Genomic DNA, 22,847 nt, shown 5'->3' on the forward strand with positions numbered 1-22,847 from the left:
ATACCGTATTTACTCAAATCTAAGCCGCACCTGAAACATGAGACTCTAAATCAAGGAATAAAAATTTTCCCGAATCTAAGCCGCACCTGAAATTTGAGACTTTAAATTCAAGGTGAGAGAAAAGTTTTAGGCCGCACCTCCAAATCGAAACAAAGTTGGTCCATTATAATATGAGACATAATTTAGGGCGAATGAATGATGATACAGCTACAGTAGTTTGGTTCGAGTCGTAAGCTTAGCAGTTAAGCTTTACCAGGTAGCCACTGCTATGCGTCAGGTGCTCCGTCCGTATTTATACGGGTACCCTTCCTTTTTCACATGCTTCGTCTGGTTTGAATTGATTGCTTATTTTTCTTTGATCTGATAAGTGCCGTTCTCTTTGTTATAGGTGTTTACGTCACTCTAAGCTGAAAATGCATTACTGTATTGTGCCATGCATTGTTTGTCGCTTTCTGATAATGAGTGTGTTTACGGCCTGTCACCACTCGCTGCGTGGCTTGCTTTTGTGAAGAGAGAGACTGCTATTTGTTGTTACTTACACTGCTGCTTTCTTTGATAATGATCAACAAGAACCAAATAATAAATAATAGACTGCGTATGATAGAAGATGTTCTGAACGAGAGTTTAGCGAAAATTTTTCTCCGTTTCAAAATCTTTGCAGACACCTCTTTTAGTACATTACATTCTGCACCGAAATTAGTCATCTTAGATTAAAAATCTAGTCAATTGCCGTGCTTCATTTCTGACTGTATCACTATTAGGCATGAGAATAATACGAATATAAATGTGACATGATATGTGTGTTCTTCCGCGTTTGCTGTTGTCTAACTCTAGTTTCATAGTTAATTAGGCAGACAGGATTTAAATGAGATAGCTGCAAACACGAAAGAATACATGACCAAAATGTTTATATTCGTATTATTCTTATGGTGAAGAGAATACTGCATGTGATTCACAATTCATAAAAGTTTCTATTAGCAACTATCTCTTCTCACAGGTAGGAAAAAATTCAGAATGTAGAGTTTCCCATATTGACAAACATCCCAAACAGTCTTGCCAGTCGGATTTCCATAGTGCATTGAAATGCTGCTACATTCGAAGATGAACAATACAAAATTTGTATTTCCTTCGTTGGATAACGTATGAAAATGCAGTGGTCGAAACTCGGGGCGAAGAAAAAAAAAAAGCTCGTCTTCCACCCCTTTTTTTTTTGTTAATTTATTTACTGACGCAGAGGTTTTGGCGCCAGTATTTATCTTTGTGCGTGCAAAGCATACCTGTGTAGCGATACATATATTCAACGGCAGAAGTTAGTTGTGGTGCCACCCACCAACATTTTTCAGAACTTCCGCTTACTTTGCACTCGATTCTAAGCCGCAGGCGGTTTTTTTGGATTACAAAAACCGGAAAAAAAGTGCGGCTTAGATTCTAGTAAATATGGTATCCTGTTGCAAAGCAAGCTCTACAACATGACACTTATGACTCGGTGCCTGTTTCACTAAAGGTGCCAGCTGGAACCTTGCCCCAGACAACAGTTTCTCAGAACTCCGCAGGTAGGAACTATCACTACAACATGTCCCTGGTTCTCACCACCCAGCTGCCTTAATTTACGTTAATTTCCTTTATCTCTCTATTTCCTCACTGTAACTAATCTTTTGAACACTCAGTTTTAGTTTTTTACATCTTTCACTGTCTCACCCATCTATTTTTCACCCCCTCCCTCGCCTCACCTATTACGTATAATGCACATAGCATTCGCTCTTATTAATTACTGCCAATGTTTAAGCAGCAATCTCCGTCTTGCATATTACCCTGTCTTCCACCTTCAAGCTCTCAGGTTTTCAAATCTCGTCCGATATAGTCACCAACAATCAGTCTTTCTTTCTCATCCTGTGCTGTAAGTTTCCCCTGACCCGCAGTTCTGAGTGACTTTCCCGAAATCTACCCCATTTCCTTCCCTTTCCACCCTTCTGCCTGAAAAAGGAGCCACAGACTCCAAAAGCTTGTCTAATTATAATCTTTTCTGTGTGTTTCTGCCACCGCTTGGTGAGTCGACTTTTTATCTACCCAATTAAATTATTTAGTCAAAAATTGGTTGTTTTAATTGTTAAGAAGTCTACAGAACTAGTTTATCACAGATGCTGTTTTCTACTGGAGCTGTTTAACATTCCTGGAGGTTCTCCACGACAGAATTCATGGAACATAAAGAATCAGCATCAGTCGCATAAAAAAAAAAAGTTAAGTTCTGTTGTTCTCTTGTAATACACCTCCCTGACATGATGCACAAGACTGTGACATGTTATACATTATATTGTAAAATTAGGTTGCAAATTAGCGTGGATATATGTTTACACGAATACTGCCATTCATTATGTCACAATTGTTGAAACATTTGATTTTTTTTTAAACAACGGTGAAGACCGCAGTTGGGTAATAGTTTCTTTTTTGTGTTAATGCAAAATCAAGTTATCATGTAAACAATAGCCTTTATAATGTACCACCATCAATTTCATGTATATACAAAATGAAAAACAAGATCATATATTAGTCGTGGAATTAACCTTTTATGGTATAAAATGATGTTTAAATGCAACAAGAACAAACAGTATCTGATCACTTTTTATTACTGTTCATGTAGAGTTGTAAACCATCTGGAAGGCATTCTTAAGAACATTATTTATTTTCTTTTTTCGTTTTGTAACTCTTCCTTTCCTTATCCTCTTTTTCAGTATTTTGTTCCAATCTATTTGGCTTGGTAGGTCATGTTCATCACAACTTTTTGGTTCTCCAGGCTCTTGCAATTTAAAAGACTGCCAAGAAACATCACTGTTAAAATCAAGATCCAACACATTATTTCCTTTCTGCCATGGCAATAGCCCCAAAGGGCATCTGGTCCAATCAAAATTCCCTGTAAAGAAAAAAAAGCAGAGACCATATTAGTATCGAATGTTAGAAACACTTATCTTCAATACTTCACTTAGGTTAATACTTCTTGCATTTAGAGTATTCCTCACAATTTACTATACTTAGTAGACGAAATGATTGTATGTCAACACTGGCTGGAAAACCCCATCTGGGGTTGTTCATCAGCCTACTGCAAATCTTTTTATTTGACACCGCTTTCATGACTTGCTTATCAATTATGATGAAATGAACACAAGGACAAGAGAAGACCTAGTCCCTGAGTGGTTAAAATATCCTACCCGGCAGGTGATCAACCCACAGCCCCGGTATGTCAATCAGCTGTGCTTACCACTCAGGTACAGAGGCAGACAACTTACTAGAAGGTGAATATACAAACTGTATCACGCAATAGGGGTGAGAGTGTCACTGATATGATACACGAGTTGGGGTGGCAGTCACTGAAACAAAGGCAGTTTTCTTTGTGGCGAGATCTATTTACGAAATTTCAATTGCCAACTTTCTCTTCCGAATGCGAAAATATTTTGTTGACACCCACCGATGTAGGGAGAAATGATCATAATAAAATAAGAGAAATCAGCTTGAACAGAAAGATTTAGGTGTTCCTTTTTCCCATGCACCATTCGAGAGTGGAATGGTAGGGAAGTAGTATGAAAATGGTTCGATGGACCCTCTGCCAGGCACTTAAGTGGGAATTGCAGAGTAACCATGTAGATGTAGATGAAGAGGAACTACATCACATCAGGATTTATTATTACTGTCTACTTACATGTATTTATTGCTTTTTTAAGAATAGAGCTCTTCACATTGCCTACATACCTTCACTCAACATATAATGTCCACTACTGCTTGAGCTTATGTGTACATTATAAGGTTACAGTTATCACAGCTTGTCCAAATATTGATTTATGCATACGAGCCCAGTGAGCAATAGCATCTGCAAGATGGGAGAATATCTAATGGACACAGCAGTAGGTGGATTATGCCCTGTGTTTAGCACCAGGGACAGTACAAGTCATTGGTGAACAGAATGTATGGGTATGACTTTCTGATAATTTGTCTATCAATGGCAAGAGTGTCGGTTGTGCAAAATGGTTCATGTTTAGTTAGATTGCTGATCAGATAGCTCATTTACAAGTTGACAATATAGTACTCAGTGAAGTTTTATTATAGTGAAACAATTAACAGCATCAATAAATGGTTATTATCAGTCAGAAACCTTGTGTATCACAATTAAATTAATTTCCCAATTTGTACCATATCCTGTTTTAGGACAAGAGAGAAGGATAAGACCTACAACACGGAAACCATTGAATGTATAATAAAATTAATAACATGTTATAACATCCCTTTTATTGTTATTGCATATAAACTTTCATAGGTGTGACAGTTTGTTCGTTGGGTAACCTTGTACATTTAGAATGTTGCATACATTTGTCTGCAATGAGGAAGTTAAAAATCACTCGTTTAGGTAAATAACCTAAAACTCAACTGAAGAACAGCAAAGGTGTCAATTGCCGCGAATTTACCTTGAAGAACAACACTGGTTTGCAAGATTTAAGCACAAAACATAATCTATATTTTTAAAATGTGACATCGATGCAAATTGCTTCTATTACAGGGAAAATCATGTTGCAAATATTGTGTGATACCAAAGGGATCTCAAAAATTTCTTTTTCAGAATAAAATTGTCAGCTGCATAATATGAACATTTATTTCATTTAACCAGTTTTGACATATTAATGTGTCATCTTCAGAAGGCTACAAAATTTATGAAAATATTCATCATTATAACATGACCATACATGTACGTAAAGCACAAAAACAATATTACGAAAACTTATACTGGCTTAACAGATGCCAATAAAGCATAATGCCGTGACATATTGCAAAATTATATAGAGTGTAAGTGATGAACATGACCACAGATTGATAACTTAGAGTTTATTAATCACACTAGCATACAATCAAGTTGTTATGCTAGCAGCTAGGAACACATATATAAGCAAATAAAAAGTAAAATTAAGGCATATAAAAAGGAAGTTATACGCTAGATAAAAAGGCTCAACCATCAGTCAAGTACAAATATAAATTTTAAGTCAAACAGTTTTAAAAAGCCCCGATAATTTTATTTATGAAAAGTTTTTGGTGTAGTTGTAATTTTCTGTGCTTTTCAGTATCCTGAAGATTAAGTTGCCAGCTGGAACTGAGTTTGCAGGAAATCCAGGTAAGTCAGCTGTACACAGGTTTCAATGCTGGCAAGTAGTGGCCATAGGCACACGAAGGCAATTAACACATGCTGTTGCCCCCTTGCACACTTCAGGGCCAGTACTGTCCACTTTCAGGTACCAAACACTGTTTATAGCCAACTTACCTGTAGTTTCCAAAAACTCAGTTCCAGCCTCACTGCCAAGGTATTGGAAAGCACAACGAACTGCCATTACACCATCAGCCCATGGTGTTGTCAATCAAAATTCTATACAAGCTTTTTTTAAGGCATTTTAATGGAAAATTTGAGCTTATACTTGATTGGCGCAGTTGAGCCTTTTTATCTAATGAGTAACTTCCTTTTTATAACTTTTGGTTATATTTTTTATATGCTATTATGTACGTCCCTTGCTGCTAGTGCACCATCTTGACTAAGTAAGTGTGATTAATTCATTCTAAGTTATAGCACAATTCTGAAAAAGTAACAGCTATGAATGAAAATAATAAATCCCACAATTTCTTACAGCCATTGAAGCTATCGAAGAAAACCTGTGCACTTCACAAAACGAAGCTGCAAAATTCAGTAGCAAAAGTATCCTTTAAATCACATTAGTAGTGATACTTTTCCTTGAGAACACGAGAATTTCACTAATTGCAATTTCATCATATATAGACATGGTTCGAGACTGTGGCTGTTACATAAAATAAGTTGTTGATGGTGTACAGCAAATATATAGTGCAACCATTTTGGTTACACATTTGTAATTTGTATTATTGTTTATATTGTGAAAAGAATAGTTGCTACTCACCGTATAGTGGAGTTGCTGAGTCGCATATAGGTGCAACAAAAAGACTTGACAAATGCCTTGTTGGCCAAAAGCTTGTTTTATGACATGTCTTTTTGTTGTGCCTATCTGTGACTTAGAATCTCCACTATATGGTGAGTAGCAACTATCCTTTTCATCATATTGTTACATTCCATCTTAGATTTTCCATGTTTTTTTGTTTATCCTAGAGTAAATCACAGGAAACCAATGTATAATCTGTATTGCTGAAAGCATGAAAAAATTTAATTAACTGTAAAAAATTCTAAACTGATAACAGTACTTTTTGAATGAAGTAACCTAAAACCAATATGTAGCTGGTTTCTGTACACTATCAGCAATTTATTTCACTAATTATTATTACTGACTACCAACTGTAATTACACTTGCCTTTTCCATCCAACCCACACATCTGTACTTCCACTTTATACCACCACAGAGGAGTAAGTAGCATATTCAAACATGAAAAGTGTCATGGTTCAGGTGTTTCTTTAGGGAGGGAGCTGGGTGGATTGTTAAAGTAAAGCAAAACAACAAGGGATTAAGAAGAATGGCAGAGAAAACAAAATGAAAGGATTAAGCAAGCTGAGAATAAATAGGTAATATAACTAAAATATTATGTCAAGGCTTCCATGTGTGGACTTGGCAATACTGGAAGCAACAAGCAGCACTATTATATTGCCTTCAGCTGAGATTCAATTTCTCTTGTGACAAAACTGCCAGGCAATGCTGTTTATAGTTGTTCGTTTCCTATGATGATTATACAGAGGCACATTCTATAGATGACAAATCAGAGCTGTTCTCTCCCATGTCATTCACACTTTTTCATTGTGGAGTTACAAAAATATACTGGTAGTGAAAGTGTAAGTGCGGCAATGGTGAATTTACATTGGTCTGAGCTGTGACAAATGAAAGCTGACAGTCTGAAGCTGCCTGAGTACAACAATGGCAATGCTACAGAGAAAGGAAGATGCTGAACAAAAGCAATGTGTAGTGTGAGAAGACAATACTGGCTTAATGGAAGAAATAATCCTACACATTTGAAATGAGATTACTCTAGCTACGAAGGTACACAGAGCTTTGATCACTTAAACATCCATGAGATACAAATGATTTAAGCTAACCAGCACATTTCTTAAAAGAGACAGTAGCAAAACCCACAACTGCTTATAGATATGCAGTCAAGTCTTCCTTTATTTATTGTTTCATTTTCTGTGGACTTATTCTTGCGCCACTGCATGACTTACATCAACGTGTCGCACCTTGCCACAATCGTGGAAACATCTACTTTTATTTGGTGTATGAATATCACCTTTCAATTGAAAAGGGTGTGACATACGTGGTAATATTTAAGAGAAATTGCATTGTTTCAACCATTTTTTTGGAAGTGTCAACTTCGAAGAGACCATCATTATGTCAATTTCCTTTCCCCAGTTTAAAGAAAGAAACATTCTCTACTTGCAGGCAGATTTTTCGTTTGTTTTCAGATTAGTTGTGGTGTTGTAATAACAGTGGATGTAGAGTGCCACAATTAACTTAATAGTGATCCTACGAACAAAATTAACAGTCGAAACACAAGCTTTGTTATCACCTTTAGTTTTCGTGCACATAAATCTACATGAAACATAAATATCATTTGTTTATATTTTTTGCTTTTGCATCTTTAGTGTCATGTGCTCTTGGCTGCTACGTTATCAGACCTCTGAACATTATTTCCATTTCATCCTTCATTGCTGTAGTTTTTACACTGCGGCTTCCTGTCAAGGGAAACAATCATGCTGCCATTCGTTGTTGTGTCTTGTGTGACAAAGTTCATGTGATATAACTAGTTGCTGTGTACATGTGTGAAACCACACATTAATTTAAAAAAGGTGTGCAAACTCGATTATGATCAGTGTGGGTGCTTTCATTGAGGCCGAAAAAGAACAGAAAGCAAGAAGTTGCGAATCACAGTCAGTAAAGAGAAATTCTGAATATCTCAGTATTATTGAAGTCATAATTTTCATCATTTTATTTGGGCCTTTGTCCCACTTCAACGCAGGGTCAGCCTTGTTACTATGTTAGTGTCAGATGCCCTTCCTGACGCCACTCCGTACAGTAACTTCATCTCCTACCCACTACATTATTTCAATGTGTATTTTGTACCAGTAATTTTCTTGAAAAAGCATTCTACAATAAAGTAAGAGAAGAATGAAATGTACTTTGCTGTCTACAGTTCACTGTAACCTAGCGTCTCGTGGTAATGATAATACATGCTCTGAAATAACTAGATGCATTCTCTAAGTCAAATTCTGAGTAACTGCCCTCTCCTTTTGATATCAAAATTCCCTATGAAACTCCATTATTTTAATGTGCTGTTTTCTATTACTAATGTATACTTTATCATTACTCAGAATTATGATGCACATGTTCTTTTTGAAACGCACCTCTGGCTGACAAAACTATGTTACTGACTGACCAGTCCAGTTATCATCAAACTCTACATTCAGATTAAATTTCTAGGAATCTATCAGAGAAACTTTATTATCTTATCATATTTGATCAAGTGTGTTTCAATCACATTTACAAAGGAACTTACCACAACTTCTACTCCATGTTGCAGATGTGTCATCCATGCTATGTTCTTCTACAACTACATTGCTTACAAAGTCTGTCATTTCCTCTGTTACTGCCTCTGGTATACAGGACGCTAGGTCTGCCACAGTATGCACTTGCTCATCATCAGTATCTTCCTCTGGATCCACATCATAAACATTCAAATCTTGAGTGTATATACAAACAAGTGATATCAAGCGCTCTCTCACTCTTTGCGGCAAACTGACCAGTTCCAGCATTCTGTGAATATTGGAGATTGGTGTATATCAAGAAGTGATTGGCTAGAGTGTTTCATTTTTAGACCTATATGTAAATTTACTAGTCACTGAATAGTATAGGCTCCCTCCAGATCTCATCCATCCCCAGTCTTACCTTCTGCCATCCATCTGCACGCTACACTGCGCTCTTTCTTATGCTAACACACATCATCCTTGACAATGCCAAAATGTTGTGTATCAACGCAGAAAATACTTTCAACTTTTGAAGTGACAGAGGATGCCATTGCCTAGCAGTCAGTTTGACAAAACATCCTTTTAATTATTAACTCTGGCTGTCTGTTATGATATTTATATGACATAGCTTTTAAAGAGTGAGGAAATTATACCTAGGGGCAAAGTGTATTACAATACACCCCCTTCCTCCCTCCGAAGCATCACTGACTGCTGTAACTGGTTTGCAATTTTTCTGGAATGCCATTTGCCACTGCTGTCCATTATGCAAGTGCAAGAAATGGAGATTAATATTATTCTGGGGTAGTTTTGTTGTTTATGTATTTCATAAAGCTTGAATAATACTTCCTACCCCCATGAACCATGGGTCTTGCCTTTGGTGGGGAGGCTTGGGTGCCTCAGCGATACAGATAGCCGCACTGTAGGTGCAACCACAATGGAGGGGTATCTGTTGAGAGGCCAGACAAACGTGTGGTTCCTGGAGAGGGGCAGCAGCCTTTTCAGTAGTTGCAGGGGCAACAGTCTGGATGATTGATTGATCTGGCCTTGTAACCCTAACCAAAACGGCCTTGTTGTGCTGGTACTGTGAACGGCTGAAAGCAAGGGGAAACTACAGCCATAATTTTTCCCGAGGGCATGCAGCTTTACTGTATGGTTAAATTATGATAGCTTCCTCTTGGGTAAAATATTCCGGAGGTAAAATAGTCCCCCATTCGGATCTCCGGGCGGGGACTACTCAAGAGGATGTCGTTATCAGGAGAAAGAAAACAGGCATTCTATGGATAAGAGCGTGGAATGTCAGATCCCTTAATCGGGCAGGTAGGTTAGAAAATTTAAAAAGTGAAATGGATAGGTTAAAGTTAGATATAGTGGGAATTAGTGAAGTTCAGTGGCAGGAGGAACAAGACTTCTGGTCAGGTGAATACAGGGTTATAAATACAAAAACAAATAGGGGTAATGCTGGAGTAGGTTTAATAATGAATTAAAAAAATAGGAGTTCGGGTAAGCTACTACAAACAGCATAGTGAATGCATTATTGTGGCCAAGATAGACATGAAGCCCACACCTACTACAGTAGTACAAGTTTATATGCCAACTAGCTCTGCAGATGACAAAGAAATTGATGAAATGTATGATGAGATAAAAGAAATTATTCAGGTAGTGAAGGGAGACGAAAATTTAATTGCCATGGGTGACTGGAATTCGGTAGTAGGAAAAGGGAGAGAAGGAAACGCAGTAGGTGAATATGGATTGGGGGGGAAGAAATGAAAGAGGAAGCCGCCTGGTAAAATTTTGTACAGAGCACAACTTAATCATAGCTAACACTTGGTTCAAGAATCATAAAAGAAGGTTGTATACATGGAAGAAGCCTGGAGATACTGACAGGTTTCAGATAGATTATATAATGGTAAGACAGAGATTTAGGAACCAGATTTTAAATTGTAAGACATTTCCAGGGGCAGATGTGGATTCTGACCACAATCTATTGGTTACACTGTAGATTAAAACTGAAGAAACTGCAAAAATGTGGGAATTTAAGGAGATGGGACCTGGATAAACTGAAAGAACTAGAGGTTGTAGAGAGCTTCAGGGGGAGTATTAGGGAACGACTGACAGGAATGTGGGAAAGAAATACAGTAGAAGAAGAATGGGTAGCTTTGAGGGATGAAATAGTGAAGGCAGCAGAGGATCAAGTAGGTAAAAAGACGAGGGATAGTAGAAATCCTTGGGTAACAGAAGAAATATTGAATTTAATTCATGAAAGGAGAAAATATAAAAATGCAGTAAATGAAGCAGGCAAAAAGGAATACAAATGTCTCAAAAATGAGATCAACAGGAAGTGAAAAATGGCTAAGCGGGGATGGCTAGAGGACAAATGTAAGGATTCAGAGGCTTATCTCACTAAAGGTAAGATAGATGCTACCTACAGGAATATTAAAGAGCCCTTTGGAGAAAAGAGAACCACTTGTATGAATATCAAGAGCTCAGATGGAAACCCAGTTCTAAGCAAAGAAGGGAAAGCAGAAAGGTGGAGGGAGTATATAGAGGGTCTGTACAAGGGCAGTGTACTTGAGGACAATATTATGGAAATGGAAGAGGATGTAGATGAAGATGAAATGGGAGACACGATATTGCGTGAAGAGTTTGACAGAGCACTGAAAGACCTGAGTCAAAACAAGGCACCGGGAGTAGACAACATTCCATTAGAACTACTGACAGCCTTGGGAGAGACAGTTCTGACAAAACACTTTCCATCTGGTGAGCAAGATGTATGAGACAGGCGAAATACCCTCAGACTTCAAGAAGAATATAATAATTTCAATTCCAAAGAAAGCAGGTGCTGACAGATGTGAAAATTACTGAACTATCAGTTTAATAAGTCATGGCTACAAAATACTAATGCGAGTTCTTTACAGACGAATGGAAAAACTAGTAGAAGCCGACCTTGGGGAAGATCAGTTTGGATTCCGCAGAAATATCGGAACACGTAAGGCAATACTGGCCCTACGACTTATTTTAGAAGATAGATTAAGGAAAGGCAAACCTACATTTCTAGACTTAGAGAAAGCTTTTGACAATGTTGACTGGAATACTCTCTTTCAAATTCTGAAGGTGGCAGGGGTAAAATACAGGGACGAAAAGGGTATTTACAATTTGTACAGAATCCAGACGGCAGTTATAAGAGTCGAGGGGTATGAAAGGGAAGCAGTGATTGGGAAGGGAGTGAGACAGGGTTGTAGCCTCTCCCCGATGTTATTTGATATGTATATTGCGCAAGCAGTAAAGGAAACAAAAGAAAAATTCAGAGTAGGTATTAAAATACATGGAGAAGAAATAAAAGCTTTGAGGTTCGTTGCAATTCTGTCGGAGACAGCAAAGGACTTGGAAGAGCAGTTGAACAGAATGGATAGTGTCTTGAAAGGAGGATCTAAGACGAACATCAACAAAAGCAAAACGAGGATAAAGGAATGTAGTCGAATTAAGTTGGGTGACGCTGAGGGAATTAATTAGGAAATGAGACACTTAAAGTAGTAAAGGAGTTTTGCTATTTGGGGAGCAAAATGACTGATGACGGTCGAAGTAGAGAGGATATAAAATGTAGACTGGTAATGGCAAGGAAAGCATTTCTGAAAGTATTTGTATGGAATGTAGCCATGTATGGAAGTGAAACACGGACGATAAATAGTTTAGACAAGAAGAGAATAGAAGCTTTCGAAATGTGGTGCTATAGAAGAATGCTGAAGATTAGATGGGTAGATCACATAACAAATGAGGAGGTATTTAAGAGAATTGGGGAGAAGTGGAGTTTCTGGCACAACTTGACTAGAAGAAGGGATCGGTTGATAGGACATGTTCTGAGGCATCAAGGGATCACCCATTTAGTATTGGAGGGCAGCGTGGAGGGTAAAAATCGTAGAGGGAGACCAAGATATGAATACACTAAGCAGATTCAGAAGGATGTAGGTTGCAGTAGGTACTGGGAGATGATGAAGCTTGCACAGGATAGAGTAGCCTGGAGAGCTGCGACAAACCAGTCTCAGGACTAAAGACCACAACCACAACAACAACGAATAATACTAAACACATGATGTAGCTAATCCATCTCTATCTACTTCAATACTCTCAAAACTGCAGAAAGCAGAGTGAACATCGATGAGGGCCTTATTCTTGAACCAAAACATATTGGGTATACCATGCTTTTTAGTTAAAATATTACAAAACAGATTTTAAGCTGTTCTACAGCAATATTTCTATGTTACAGAAACCTAAAATGAGTGTATACTTCTTTGTGCTCTGTGATCAACCTAACTGTCTCTCAATATGGATTAATATTGTACCCAAAATGAAACTAAAAACAAACATATATTTATTTAACAGCAGACAGCAACTTCTGTATCCGAACAAAGTTATTTTGAATAGTGTGCTTTCCATACCATTTATCCCTGAAGTAAGATGTCCATTAATCTTGTTGCATAGCTATAATGGAAAACATGCTCTCTCATTTGGAGTTAAAGATTTTTTTCAGAAAAGAAGTAAAATTAGGTAAATCAGACCAACATTCTGTCTGTAATCATCAGCTGCAGGTAATGTGTTACCAGAAGGCAGGGATGTATGTGCAAGGCAGAAAAACATATTCCAAAAGAGAAAGCACTATTAATTGCTCCTACTTTTAGATGATATGGTACTAACAACAATATCGAACAGTGTAACACTTAAAATAAATCCTCAAAGTGCATTATTCTCTCATATTGCACAGAAGTCAGCAGAAAAGTGTGTCACATGGTGTACATTCACTTGCAAAAGTGCCACATTATTTAAAAGGTGAAAATATGAATGTGGACTGAAACTGGTAGCTCAGTGGTAAAGAAAAACAATCCTATTAGACAGCATCAGCAATACTGGCACAATGTTTCACTGCTGTATGTGACTGAAGTCACATCACATCATTATCAGTTGGAAATCCTCCTTGTGCAACTGAAGTCCTTTTACCAATCTCACATTTGTGAAACTGTTAGTTGTAAAAAAGTAGCTACTGGAATTGCAACTACAATCTAAATGCTCTCTCCAAGTAAAACATCCAGCTTAATTCTCTGTAGATAGAATCTTACCTTAAAGATAGACAACAATGCACAGAAGTTGTGTATGATAATGGAGAGGTAATCGAAAAAAGAAGATCAAAGATAAGAAATATATATTTTGGTGTGTCACAAGGCTCTATCTTGGGCCCCTTCTTGTTTATTTGCTACGTGAATGATTTCCCAAAAGTATTAGACACCAGTCATCGTATTACTATGTATGCTGATGACACCTCTGGGGTTTGCTGGGCATGTAGTAATGATGGTACAGAATTTTGTTGAAAAAGCCCAAACACATTTTGAAAAAGAAAACCTGAGGGTCAATATTAACAAAACTAATTTAATTTAAGACAAGTGGCTCAAATAAAAATACTGTTGTAAATTAGGACATTCAGGAAAATACCTATTCAGAATGTAAATTTCTGGGGATATATATAGATGACAGACTTTTGTGGAAACAGCAAATAGATCATGTCTGTGGTAAAATAACATCTAGTCTGTATTTACTAAGGCGATTAGTTCAATATTTAGATATTGAAGCAATAAAAATGGCGTATTTTGGGTTGGTGTATCCCGATCTATCTTATGGAATTGTATTGTGGGGTGGGTGTAGCCAATACATTTTTTATAAGAAGGGTATTTGTATTGCAGAAAAGAGTAATAAGAACTATGGCAAAAGTAAGACCCAGAACTTCTTGCAAAAACCTGTTTATTAAGTTTAATATTATGACTATCTATGCAGTATATATGTTTCAATCAATATTATTAGTAAAAAAAGACAAAAAAGTGACCAACAGGAATATGGAAATCCATGATTACAATACAAGACACAAATCAGACTTTCATATGGTGAGCAGACGATTGAATCTAACAACAAATACCCCATTCATTAGGGAGCAATATTTTATAATTCTCTGCCAAACAATCTGAAACAGCTTTCTGGCAGAATTTTTAAAAATGAGTTTAAAAAATGGCTTATATTGAAGTGCCCATACAGTATGGTGCTGGCATGATTTGACCTCAGGAATGCTATGTTAAATATACTTAAATGATCTTTTACTTAATAGCATGTAATCTATTTATATTGATTATTAATAATCTAAATGCAATTGTTATAACATTGCCCGTGTGTGTTAAATACATGTTTCGAGCTGTAAGATAAATAAATAAATAAAAATAAATAAATCTCTTACTATTTGGATCAACTGAACCAGTTCACACATGTAGCCTGTGGATGTCAGCTCTTTCTGTGATTATAAACATATCACAAATATGGACTAAAGCTGTAATGGATACTTTCAAAATAAAGTGCATGACAGATTTATTATCAGATTACACATGTAACCTCTGCTTAAAAAATGATTGTCTAACACACGTGACTTCACTGAATGTTGTGAGTATCTGTATAAATAATACAAACAATGGAAAAGTCCAGGATGGAATAATGACAGTTTTATGAAAAGGATAGCAGCTACTCACCATATAGCGGAGGTGCTCAGCCGGCAGACAGGCGCAACAAAAAGCCTGTCAACAAGTAGCTTTCAGCCAAGAAGGCCTTCTCAGACACACACACACACACACACACACACACACACACACACACGGGTGCATGCAACTGCAGTCTTTGGCTGCTGGGGCCAGTCTTTGTTGTGCCTATCTGTATAATACATATGAAAGTGCCTCCAAGATGTAAACTATTAAAATAACTATACTAAGAATGTCAAAAGGTTGTAAAATATATTGTGCTATCTAGAACTGAACATGTTAGAATGTTTACCTAGCCCTTCACATAATTAGCCAACAAAGTCATATAATATATATAACATGCAAACAGAAATAAAAGACAGAGATAAAATTACAACTGTTTGCTAAGGAAACTACTCAGATGTTGCACTGAATTCAATATACTAGCATGAAACTTCCAATTTGTAGTGAAATGAAGATTATAATGAAACTGTCATTTATCGTCTAATAAAGTCATTATGAGATCAAAACAAATTCAAAAAGGTATAAAAAAGATATCTGTATGATGAGAAAATTGGCAATTGACCTTAAATAATGAGAAGTGTGTGGTCATCTACATGAGTGCTAACAGGTGCTTTGGTTACACGATGACTCAGTCAAATCTAAAGGCCACAAATTCAACTGCATACCTAGGACTTACAATTACAAACATTTTAAGTTGGAGGTAACATATAGATGTTGTGGGGAAGGCGAATTAAAGACTGCATTCTATTGGCAGAATACTTTGAGGATGCAATGGATCTGCTAAAGAGACTGCCTACACTACACTTGTCCGTCCTCTTTTGTAGCACTGATTTATGGTGAGGGATCCTTACCAGACAGACCTATCAGAGTACATCTAGAAAGTTCAAAGAAGAGCAGCACATTTTGTGTTATCAAGAAATAGGGAGAGAGAGTGTCACTGGCATGATACAGGATTTGGTGTGGACAGCATTAAAACAAAGACGGTGGCATGTTCACACGAAATTTCAACTGCCAACTTTCTTCTCTGAATGCTAAAATATTTTGTTGTTGCTTATCTACATAGGGAGAAATGACCATCATAACAAAATATGGGAAATCTGAGCTCACATGGAAATATATAGTTGTTCGTTTTTTCCACGTGCTGTTCAAAAATGAAATAACAGAAAATTATTGTGAAGGCGGTTTGATGAACACTGCCAGGCACTTGCTTATGATCTGCAGAGTATCCAAGTAGATGTAGAGCAAACTGTGGCTGATTAAATGCATGTGCCAGACAAGGATGCAAACCCCACACTATCTATATGAGCAAGCTTTTGCCTAACCAAGGTGCATGGCCAGCATAAGACAAGGATTGGTATCCATGTTCTTGCATAGCATGTGGTTTTAATATGCCAGGTTTCATTCAAAATGTCTCACACAAAAGCTTATTGCATTAATACAAAACACTAACAACAACAGCAGCAACAGTAGCGACAGCAACAAATGCATGTATTATGATTGTTAGAAACCAATTAAAAGCAAATATCACAGTGCAAATGAAGGATAAAAATTGTAGGAAATCTAATGGGGAAAAAAGACAAATGAAAACAATTGAAGAGGACAAGGATACATCCTGAGAAAACAAAAAAGCTGCTACAGTAAAACCTTTTTACACTTTCAGTGGACTGATCCAAAAAAGTGTAAAATTCAGGAAAGCATAGGACATACAAGCTGTAGATTTCATGCCTACTGTTCTCTGTTTAGGAAGACTGCCAGTTTCAGTGCTTTAACCAACACTGTGTTATAAGTTTTATTTACTGTATCATAAGGCAGTGGCCGAGTGCTGACACACACACAAATATGCGCACAGGTTTCTCTCTGTTTCAATCATGTCCAATGGTGAAACCACATTAAGCTAAAAAGATATTCATGTTCTAATGTGAGACTTATTATTGATAATCATTATAAAATTGTGGTACATAAAACTTTTAACAGACTTAAGTTGGCTGTCTTTTAAACAGAGAACAATAAGTACAAAATCTACAGTTTGCTGCCAACATGAAGGTCACTCAGTTCAGGGACATTCTGGGTGATAAAGAGGGTGGAAATTGTAGTCACATTACAGAGCATCTTGAGGAGAGATGTTTCCACCTGAAATCGGGTTGGACCAACCTAATACTTTGTGCCTAGTACGGTTTAGCGTATTTCACGTGGAAGTAACAATTCGTGAAAGCCCACATATTTTTATGCATTTTTTATCCTCCACTATTGATTCTTGCTCCTTCCATCTGCGCCACTACAGAAAAGTTCTCCTATCCCTAGCCAGAATCCAGTCCCACATACCATCCCTGCATTACTGCTTAGCTCATGGAATCTCCCAAATGGCCTAACCATCAAATTATCGCTCTCCGGCTGCAGCCCCTCCTTCCACAATGACCTCCTCTATTCACATTCTGTGAGTCTGTAACCCTCACCAACCTAGTCCTGTAAAACCATGTAAATCATGCCCCAAACCACCTTGCAACACCTCCCTAGCCATAAAATTCTTCACCTCTGCAATCTCAAATTCCTTCATCCCATCTCATACACAAACTCTTGCCCTTCAGGAACTGGAGCAGGTATGTACACCAACACTTCAAATAACTCCCCATCCTGTTCACTTCCTACTTCCACCTTGGACTATAACTATCCACCACCTCTACATGAGACTGCAAACTTCCCTCACAGCCCCTCTTAGCCGACAAACCTTTCCCCAAAAACTTACTCCTTTCTATCATCATACAGAATCCAGAATTAAATAGACTTGAGAAACAGTCATGAATCTTTCCTGCAAAAGCCTTGCTATCAGATTCATCCACCTACAAACCCTGCCAGCAACCCCATTCCAGAAATCCAACGTGATTTCCAGTCCCTTCTCAAATTCTTACACTCATCCCAGAAGCTCTCACCCCACCTCCTACATGCTCCCAAAAGTCCATAATTCCAACTAACCAGGATGCTCCATTGTGACCAGTTACTGTGTCCCCACAGAGAATTCTGCTCTCATAGACCAATTATTACTCACAACCTACCCTCCTATACAAAATAAACCAAAAATTTTCTTCAACACATCAGCGTGTTCCTTAATCACACGGTGCCCTGCTCATCACTGCTAATGCCACAACAACATTCTCGATGCCCGTGATTTCGCCACTCCAAATTACCTTTCCCAATGCCTGCCTGACTCCAAACTTACATCCTCCTCACCATGACCAATTATATGCTCACCCACAACTACCTCTCCTTTGAGGTGTCACCTACAAATAAATATGTGGCACAGCAGTGGGCACCTGCATGGCATCACCCTGTCTTAACCTATTCACGGGCCTTCTAGAGGAATCCTTCCTAAATACCCAGACTCCCAAACCCCTCATGTGGTTCACATTCACTGATGACATCTGTGAGATCCAGACCGAGGGTGAGGACACCCTATCCAGAAACTCAACATGTTGTCCCCCATTCACTTCACCTTGTCTTCCTCATCCCACACAGCCACCATCCTCAATATTAACCTCCACTGCTATAGAATGGCAACATAAGTACCTCAGTCCATATCAAACCTATCATCCTCCAGCAATACTTCCACTTCAACAGCTGCCACCCATTTTACACAGCCTAGCCACCTGTGGTGGTTGCATCTGTAGTGATGAGCAGTCCCTCACCAAATATACCAAGGACCTCACTGAGACCTTTATAGATCAAAATGACACTCCCAATCTTGCGCAGAAACAGATCTCCCATGCTTTGTCTCTTCAGTCACTTGCCACCTCCCACACACCCCTGTCCGGCCCAATGGAGCACTCCTCTCATAACTCAGTACCAAGATGAGCTGGAGCAACTGAACCACATCCTCTGCTACATTTTCAAGTATCTCTCATCATTCCTTGAAATGAGGAATATCCCACCCAGTAGTCTTTCTACCCCTTCCACAGTGGTATTCCACCAGCCACTGAAACCACATAATATTCTTGTACACAAGGCAAGATGTGGGAAAAAAGAGAAAGGCAAATGGTTAAAATAAATTTTTAAGTTTTGAAACTTAGAGAAAATACTCATATGGGGTTTAGGGTCTAGTAGTAAGAAACAGGGAAGTTTGTCCCCTTAAGGAGGGTGCATCCGCTCTTTAACCCCTCCTCCAAAATTCAATTTCTTTTACTTTTTAATTTTTTTTGTTTTTTGTTTTGTTTTTTTTTTTTTTTCATAAACCATTCACTTTTAGAAGGCAACAGTATTTACAACAAATATTTCTTACAAAAATCTACACAAGAATGGTCATGGGCACATTTTAAGTCAGACATATAGTGTTGGAGATATGGGAGTTGGAATAGGATACAGTTTTGCAGATTTTGCAGCTTAGTCTGTTATGTATATGAAAACAATAATTAAGTATATGGAATGTAATGTGTGGTGCGGGTTTGTTAGGACATATCAAAGAACAGACACGACATATGAACATATGCTCATTGAATGATCATTTAGTGTGGATGCAGCCTGTCCGAACTATTGCAGGAATCTATGTGGGGCTGCAAGCAGTGAGGGTAATTGGTAGGTGGCACTGCATCTGTAGTGTCTGACAAGTTGGGAATTTGAGTCTCAAGGGAAGCGTGCTCGCATAGCCAAAGTGGTAAAGGCGACTGCTCAGGTAAAGCAGGAAGACCGGGTTCAAGTCCCAGACCAGCACAAATTTTCACTTGTCACAACTGAATTTTTTTCAATGCCGATTGCAGCTGAGGAAGGAATTTCAGTTTCATCATGTATATGGAAATATTGTGTGTATTTTAAACTTTATGAAATTTCTTGTACATTCAATATTGTTGAAGTCAGGCGTAGGCGTCCAACAATGAAAATGCAAAGTTCTCCTTCCCATTCAGTGACTGTTCCCCTACCACTGTTGCTGATCTTTTTCCACACCCATTCCCAGTTTAGTTCAGTTTATGTTGTGAACTTATTAAAGCTGTGTGGAACAGTTCAGTTTATAGTGTTTCTTCTTTCTTTCTTTTCTTTTCTGTGGGCTGAGAGAAGACTAATGCTGGACCCTATCACTTGTTTTACTTGTGATAAATCTGTTTTGAAATAAGACACTTGGAAACTGATACATATCAGCTAAGAATGGAAGTACGAGGCTCATACTGTTATACAAAACATTGGAGTGATTGAAGACCGTAAGGTATGTTGATGAGAAAATACATTAAGAAATGCAATGTAAAAAAACTAATTAATCAGTCTTTCCTTCTCATCCCCTCCAGTAAGCCTCTCTTGACCTAGGTGACTTTTCTAAACTGTACCCCTTCCCGTAAACCTCTCCAGTCCTTTTACTTCACCCGTCTTCCTTCCTCTTCAACTCTTCCACCAGAAGGAGCCACTGGCTCCACAACCTTGTGAAAGTTAAATCCTTTTGAGTGTGTGTTCCCCTGCCACCACCTGGTGAGTAGATCTTTTTATCTGTCCATTTACATTTAATTAGTCAGAGAGCTGCACAAATAGATGATAGAAGTATAAGAACATCTTTATCTCGTCCATTCAATTTCAAAAAAGACTTTCATATGTACTGGAAAAGTGACTTAGAGCCAGCGAGGAAAAAACTTCATAAACATCGTGAAAGGTTTGAAGTTTGTTCTTTAGCTCTGAAACACATTGCTTGAGAAAGAAGAGAAACACCATTATGATTTTGGTGAAAAGGTTGTTGAATACATCCACAGTGTTTACTGTTTAGTAGCTGCAGTAGCCTGTTATCACTAAGATTGCTATGCTAAATTAGTATTAAACCACTCCTCTGTCTGAAAAAGAGGCCACCCTCATGATACCAACTTTCAAGAAGTACGCAATTTTGTAGACCCTTCAGAGGAATTTGACAGAAGATCTGGATCATGGTTTTCTGTTAATATTTACACACAACAGCTTATCTGTTCAGCAGATATTGTGGTATTTTAGTTGTCACATATATGATGATTTTAAATGTATATAAAGACAATAATTGTTTATTAATTCTAAAATAATTCTTAATTTGAATGAGAAATTAACATTAAGGTACATAACACTGAACAAACAATTGTATAGCAAAATTGTTTAGAAACAGTAAATGTGAGTTTTAAAAGCAATGTCACTGTTTTCTTTTTTCCTTCTCCTTTGTTTACCTTTAGACTTTAGTACTAACATTTATGTACTACAAATACATTTCTCCAAGTATAAAAGGCAAGTAGTTGAGGAGAAAGATTTAACTGACGTAAAACCGAAGTTGAAAATTATGCCAAATTCACTGGTTAAAAGACTTTTAATCTTCCAGATAGAATGTCTTGAAAACTGTTTATCTTGCTTAAGACCAAAAACTGGAAAGTCCAAGATGGAATAAGAACAATATTATAATGAAATGCATAGAGTGCTGCTCATCATATAGAGGAGATGTTGAGTCACAGACAGGCACACGCCTTCTTCTGAAGTAACACGTCTACTGCATCTGGCCATACAGTGTGGTCACGTGTGTGTCCAAGTTGAACTTCTGTGAATGTGTATGCATGTGTGTTTTTTACTTCACAAGAAGGCCTTTTGGCCGAAAGCTAAAAAGTATAGCAGTCTTTTCATTGTGCCTGGTTGCAACTCAATGTCTCCTTTATATGGCAAGTAGCAATCTATAATTTTTGTAATATTATCTTCCTTAAAACATGCATATGACCTCCTTTGAGAAGAATTTCACTGGAATTATTTCTTGACATAACAGATGTCTCCAAAAAAAATAGACCATTTTTGTAAAAATTGAAGAAAGTAAAAAATTGAATTAAGGGAAGCAGGAGGAGGATGCTCACCCAATAGGGGAGGGAACTTGCCTGTTCTTACTACATCCCCTGCATGTGTTTTTCAACACTTTCAAAACTTTATACATTACTTACATCATTTTTACTCATTTGCCTGGGTATTTCCCATCCTTACTCCACCCCTGCTCCAAGCCCCTTGCCTCTTGGCTTATATCGCTGCAACAGGCATAGGTGCAAGATGTGTCCAATACATCCACTATCTACTCCAGTCCGGTCACATGCATCTCCTATTCCATCAAAGGCAGGGCTACCTGTGAAAGCAGCCATATAATCTACAAACTAAGCTGCAATCACTATGCTGCTTTCTATGTGGACATGACAACTAACAAGCTGTATATCCACAAGACAGCTGGACCGGCCAGCTGCTGAACATACCACCCAAGACAATGTGCTTCAATTCAATGACTGCTTAACAGCCTAAGCCATATGGTCCCTCCCACCAACACTAGCTTTACTGAAATGTGCACATGGAAACACTCTCTGCAGTACATTCTATGTTCCCCTAGCTCCCCCTGGCCTCAACCTTTGTGTCTTTTCCTCCTCTTCTCCTCTCCCCCCCCCCCCCTTCCCTCCTCCCCCCCCCCCCCTTTCCCCAAACCGCTCAGCTACACCTAGCAGCCCCACCACATCCCTACATCCCTGCACACTCCCACAAACAGCACTACAGATTCCCCCACCCTTACCCTACCATACCAACCATACCATACCATACCATACCATACCATACCACCTCCTCCCCGCCTCATGCCACCTCCTTACTCCCACAACCCACAGCAGACTGATGTCTGCTTCAGGAACAGTTGCAGTCTGCTGTCTTGCCACAGTGGACAATGACAGTGGTCATACGTGTCTGAGTTATGCTCATGTGAATGTGTGTTTTTCTAGTATGGAAGGGGGCTTTTTTACTGACAGCTGATATGTATAGCTGTCTTTCCATTCTGTGTATCTGCTACGCAA

At 38.1% G+C, this 22,847-nt stretch overlaps 1 protein-coding gene across 2 annotated transcripts in view; it reads right to left on the minus strand.

The window, feature by feature from the left end:
- Positions 1-2,601: 2,601 nt before the first annotated feature.
- LOC124789859 overlaps positions 2,602-22,847 on the minus strand; it is a 115,438-nt gene continuing 95,192 nt past the window's right edge. Inside the window, exons 8-9 of one of the 2 annotated variants that reach the window (XM_047257374.1) lie at positions 8,533-8,789; positions 2,602-2,908 (exon numbers count right to left, since the gene is read on the minus strand). In XM_047257374.1, the coding sequence (XP_047113330.1) occupies positions 2,631-2,908; positions 8,533-8,789 (535 nt within the window). In that variant the 3' untranslated portion in view covers positions 2,602-2,630. The remainder of the gene's footprint in view (positions 2,909-8,532; positions 8,790-22,847) is intronic. The other variant, XM_047257382.1, reaches the window with a different exon arrangement.

Source organism: Schistocerca piceifrons, chromosome 1 (genome assembly GCF_021461385.2).
Source record: "Schistocerca piceifrons isolate TAMUIC-IGC-003096 chromosome 1, iqSchPice1.1, whole genome shotgun sequence".
NCBI classification, from domain to species: domain Eukaryota; kingdom Metazoa; phylum Arthropoda; class Insecta; order Orthoptera; family Acrididae; genus Schistocerca; species Schistocerca piceifrons.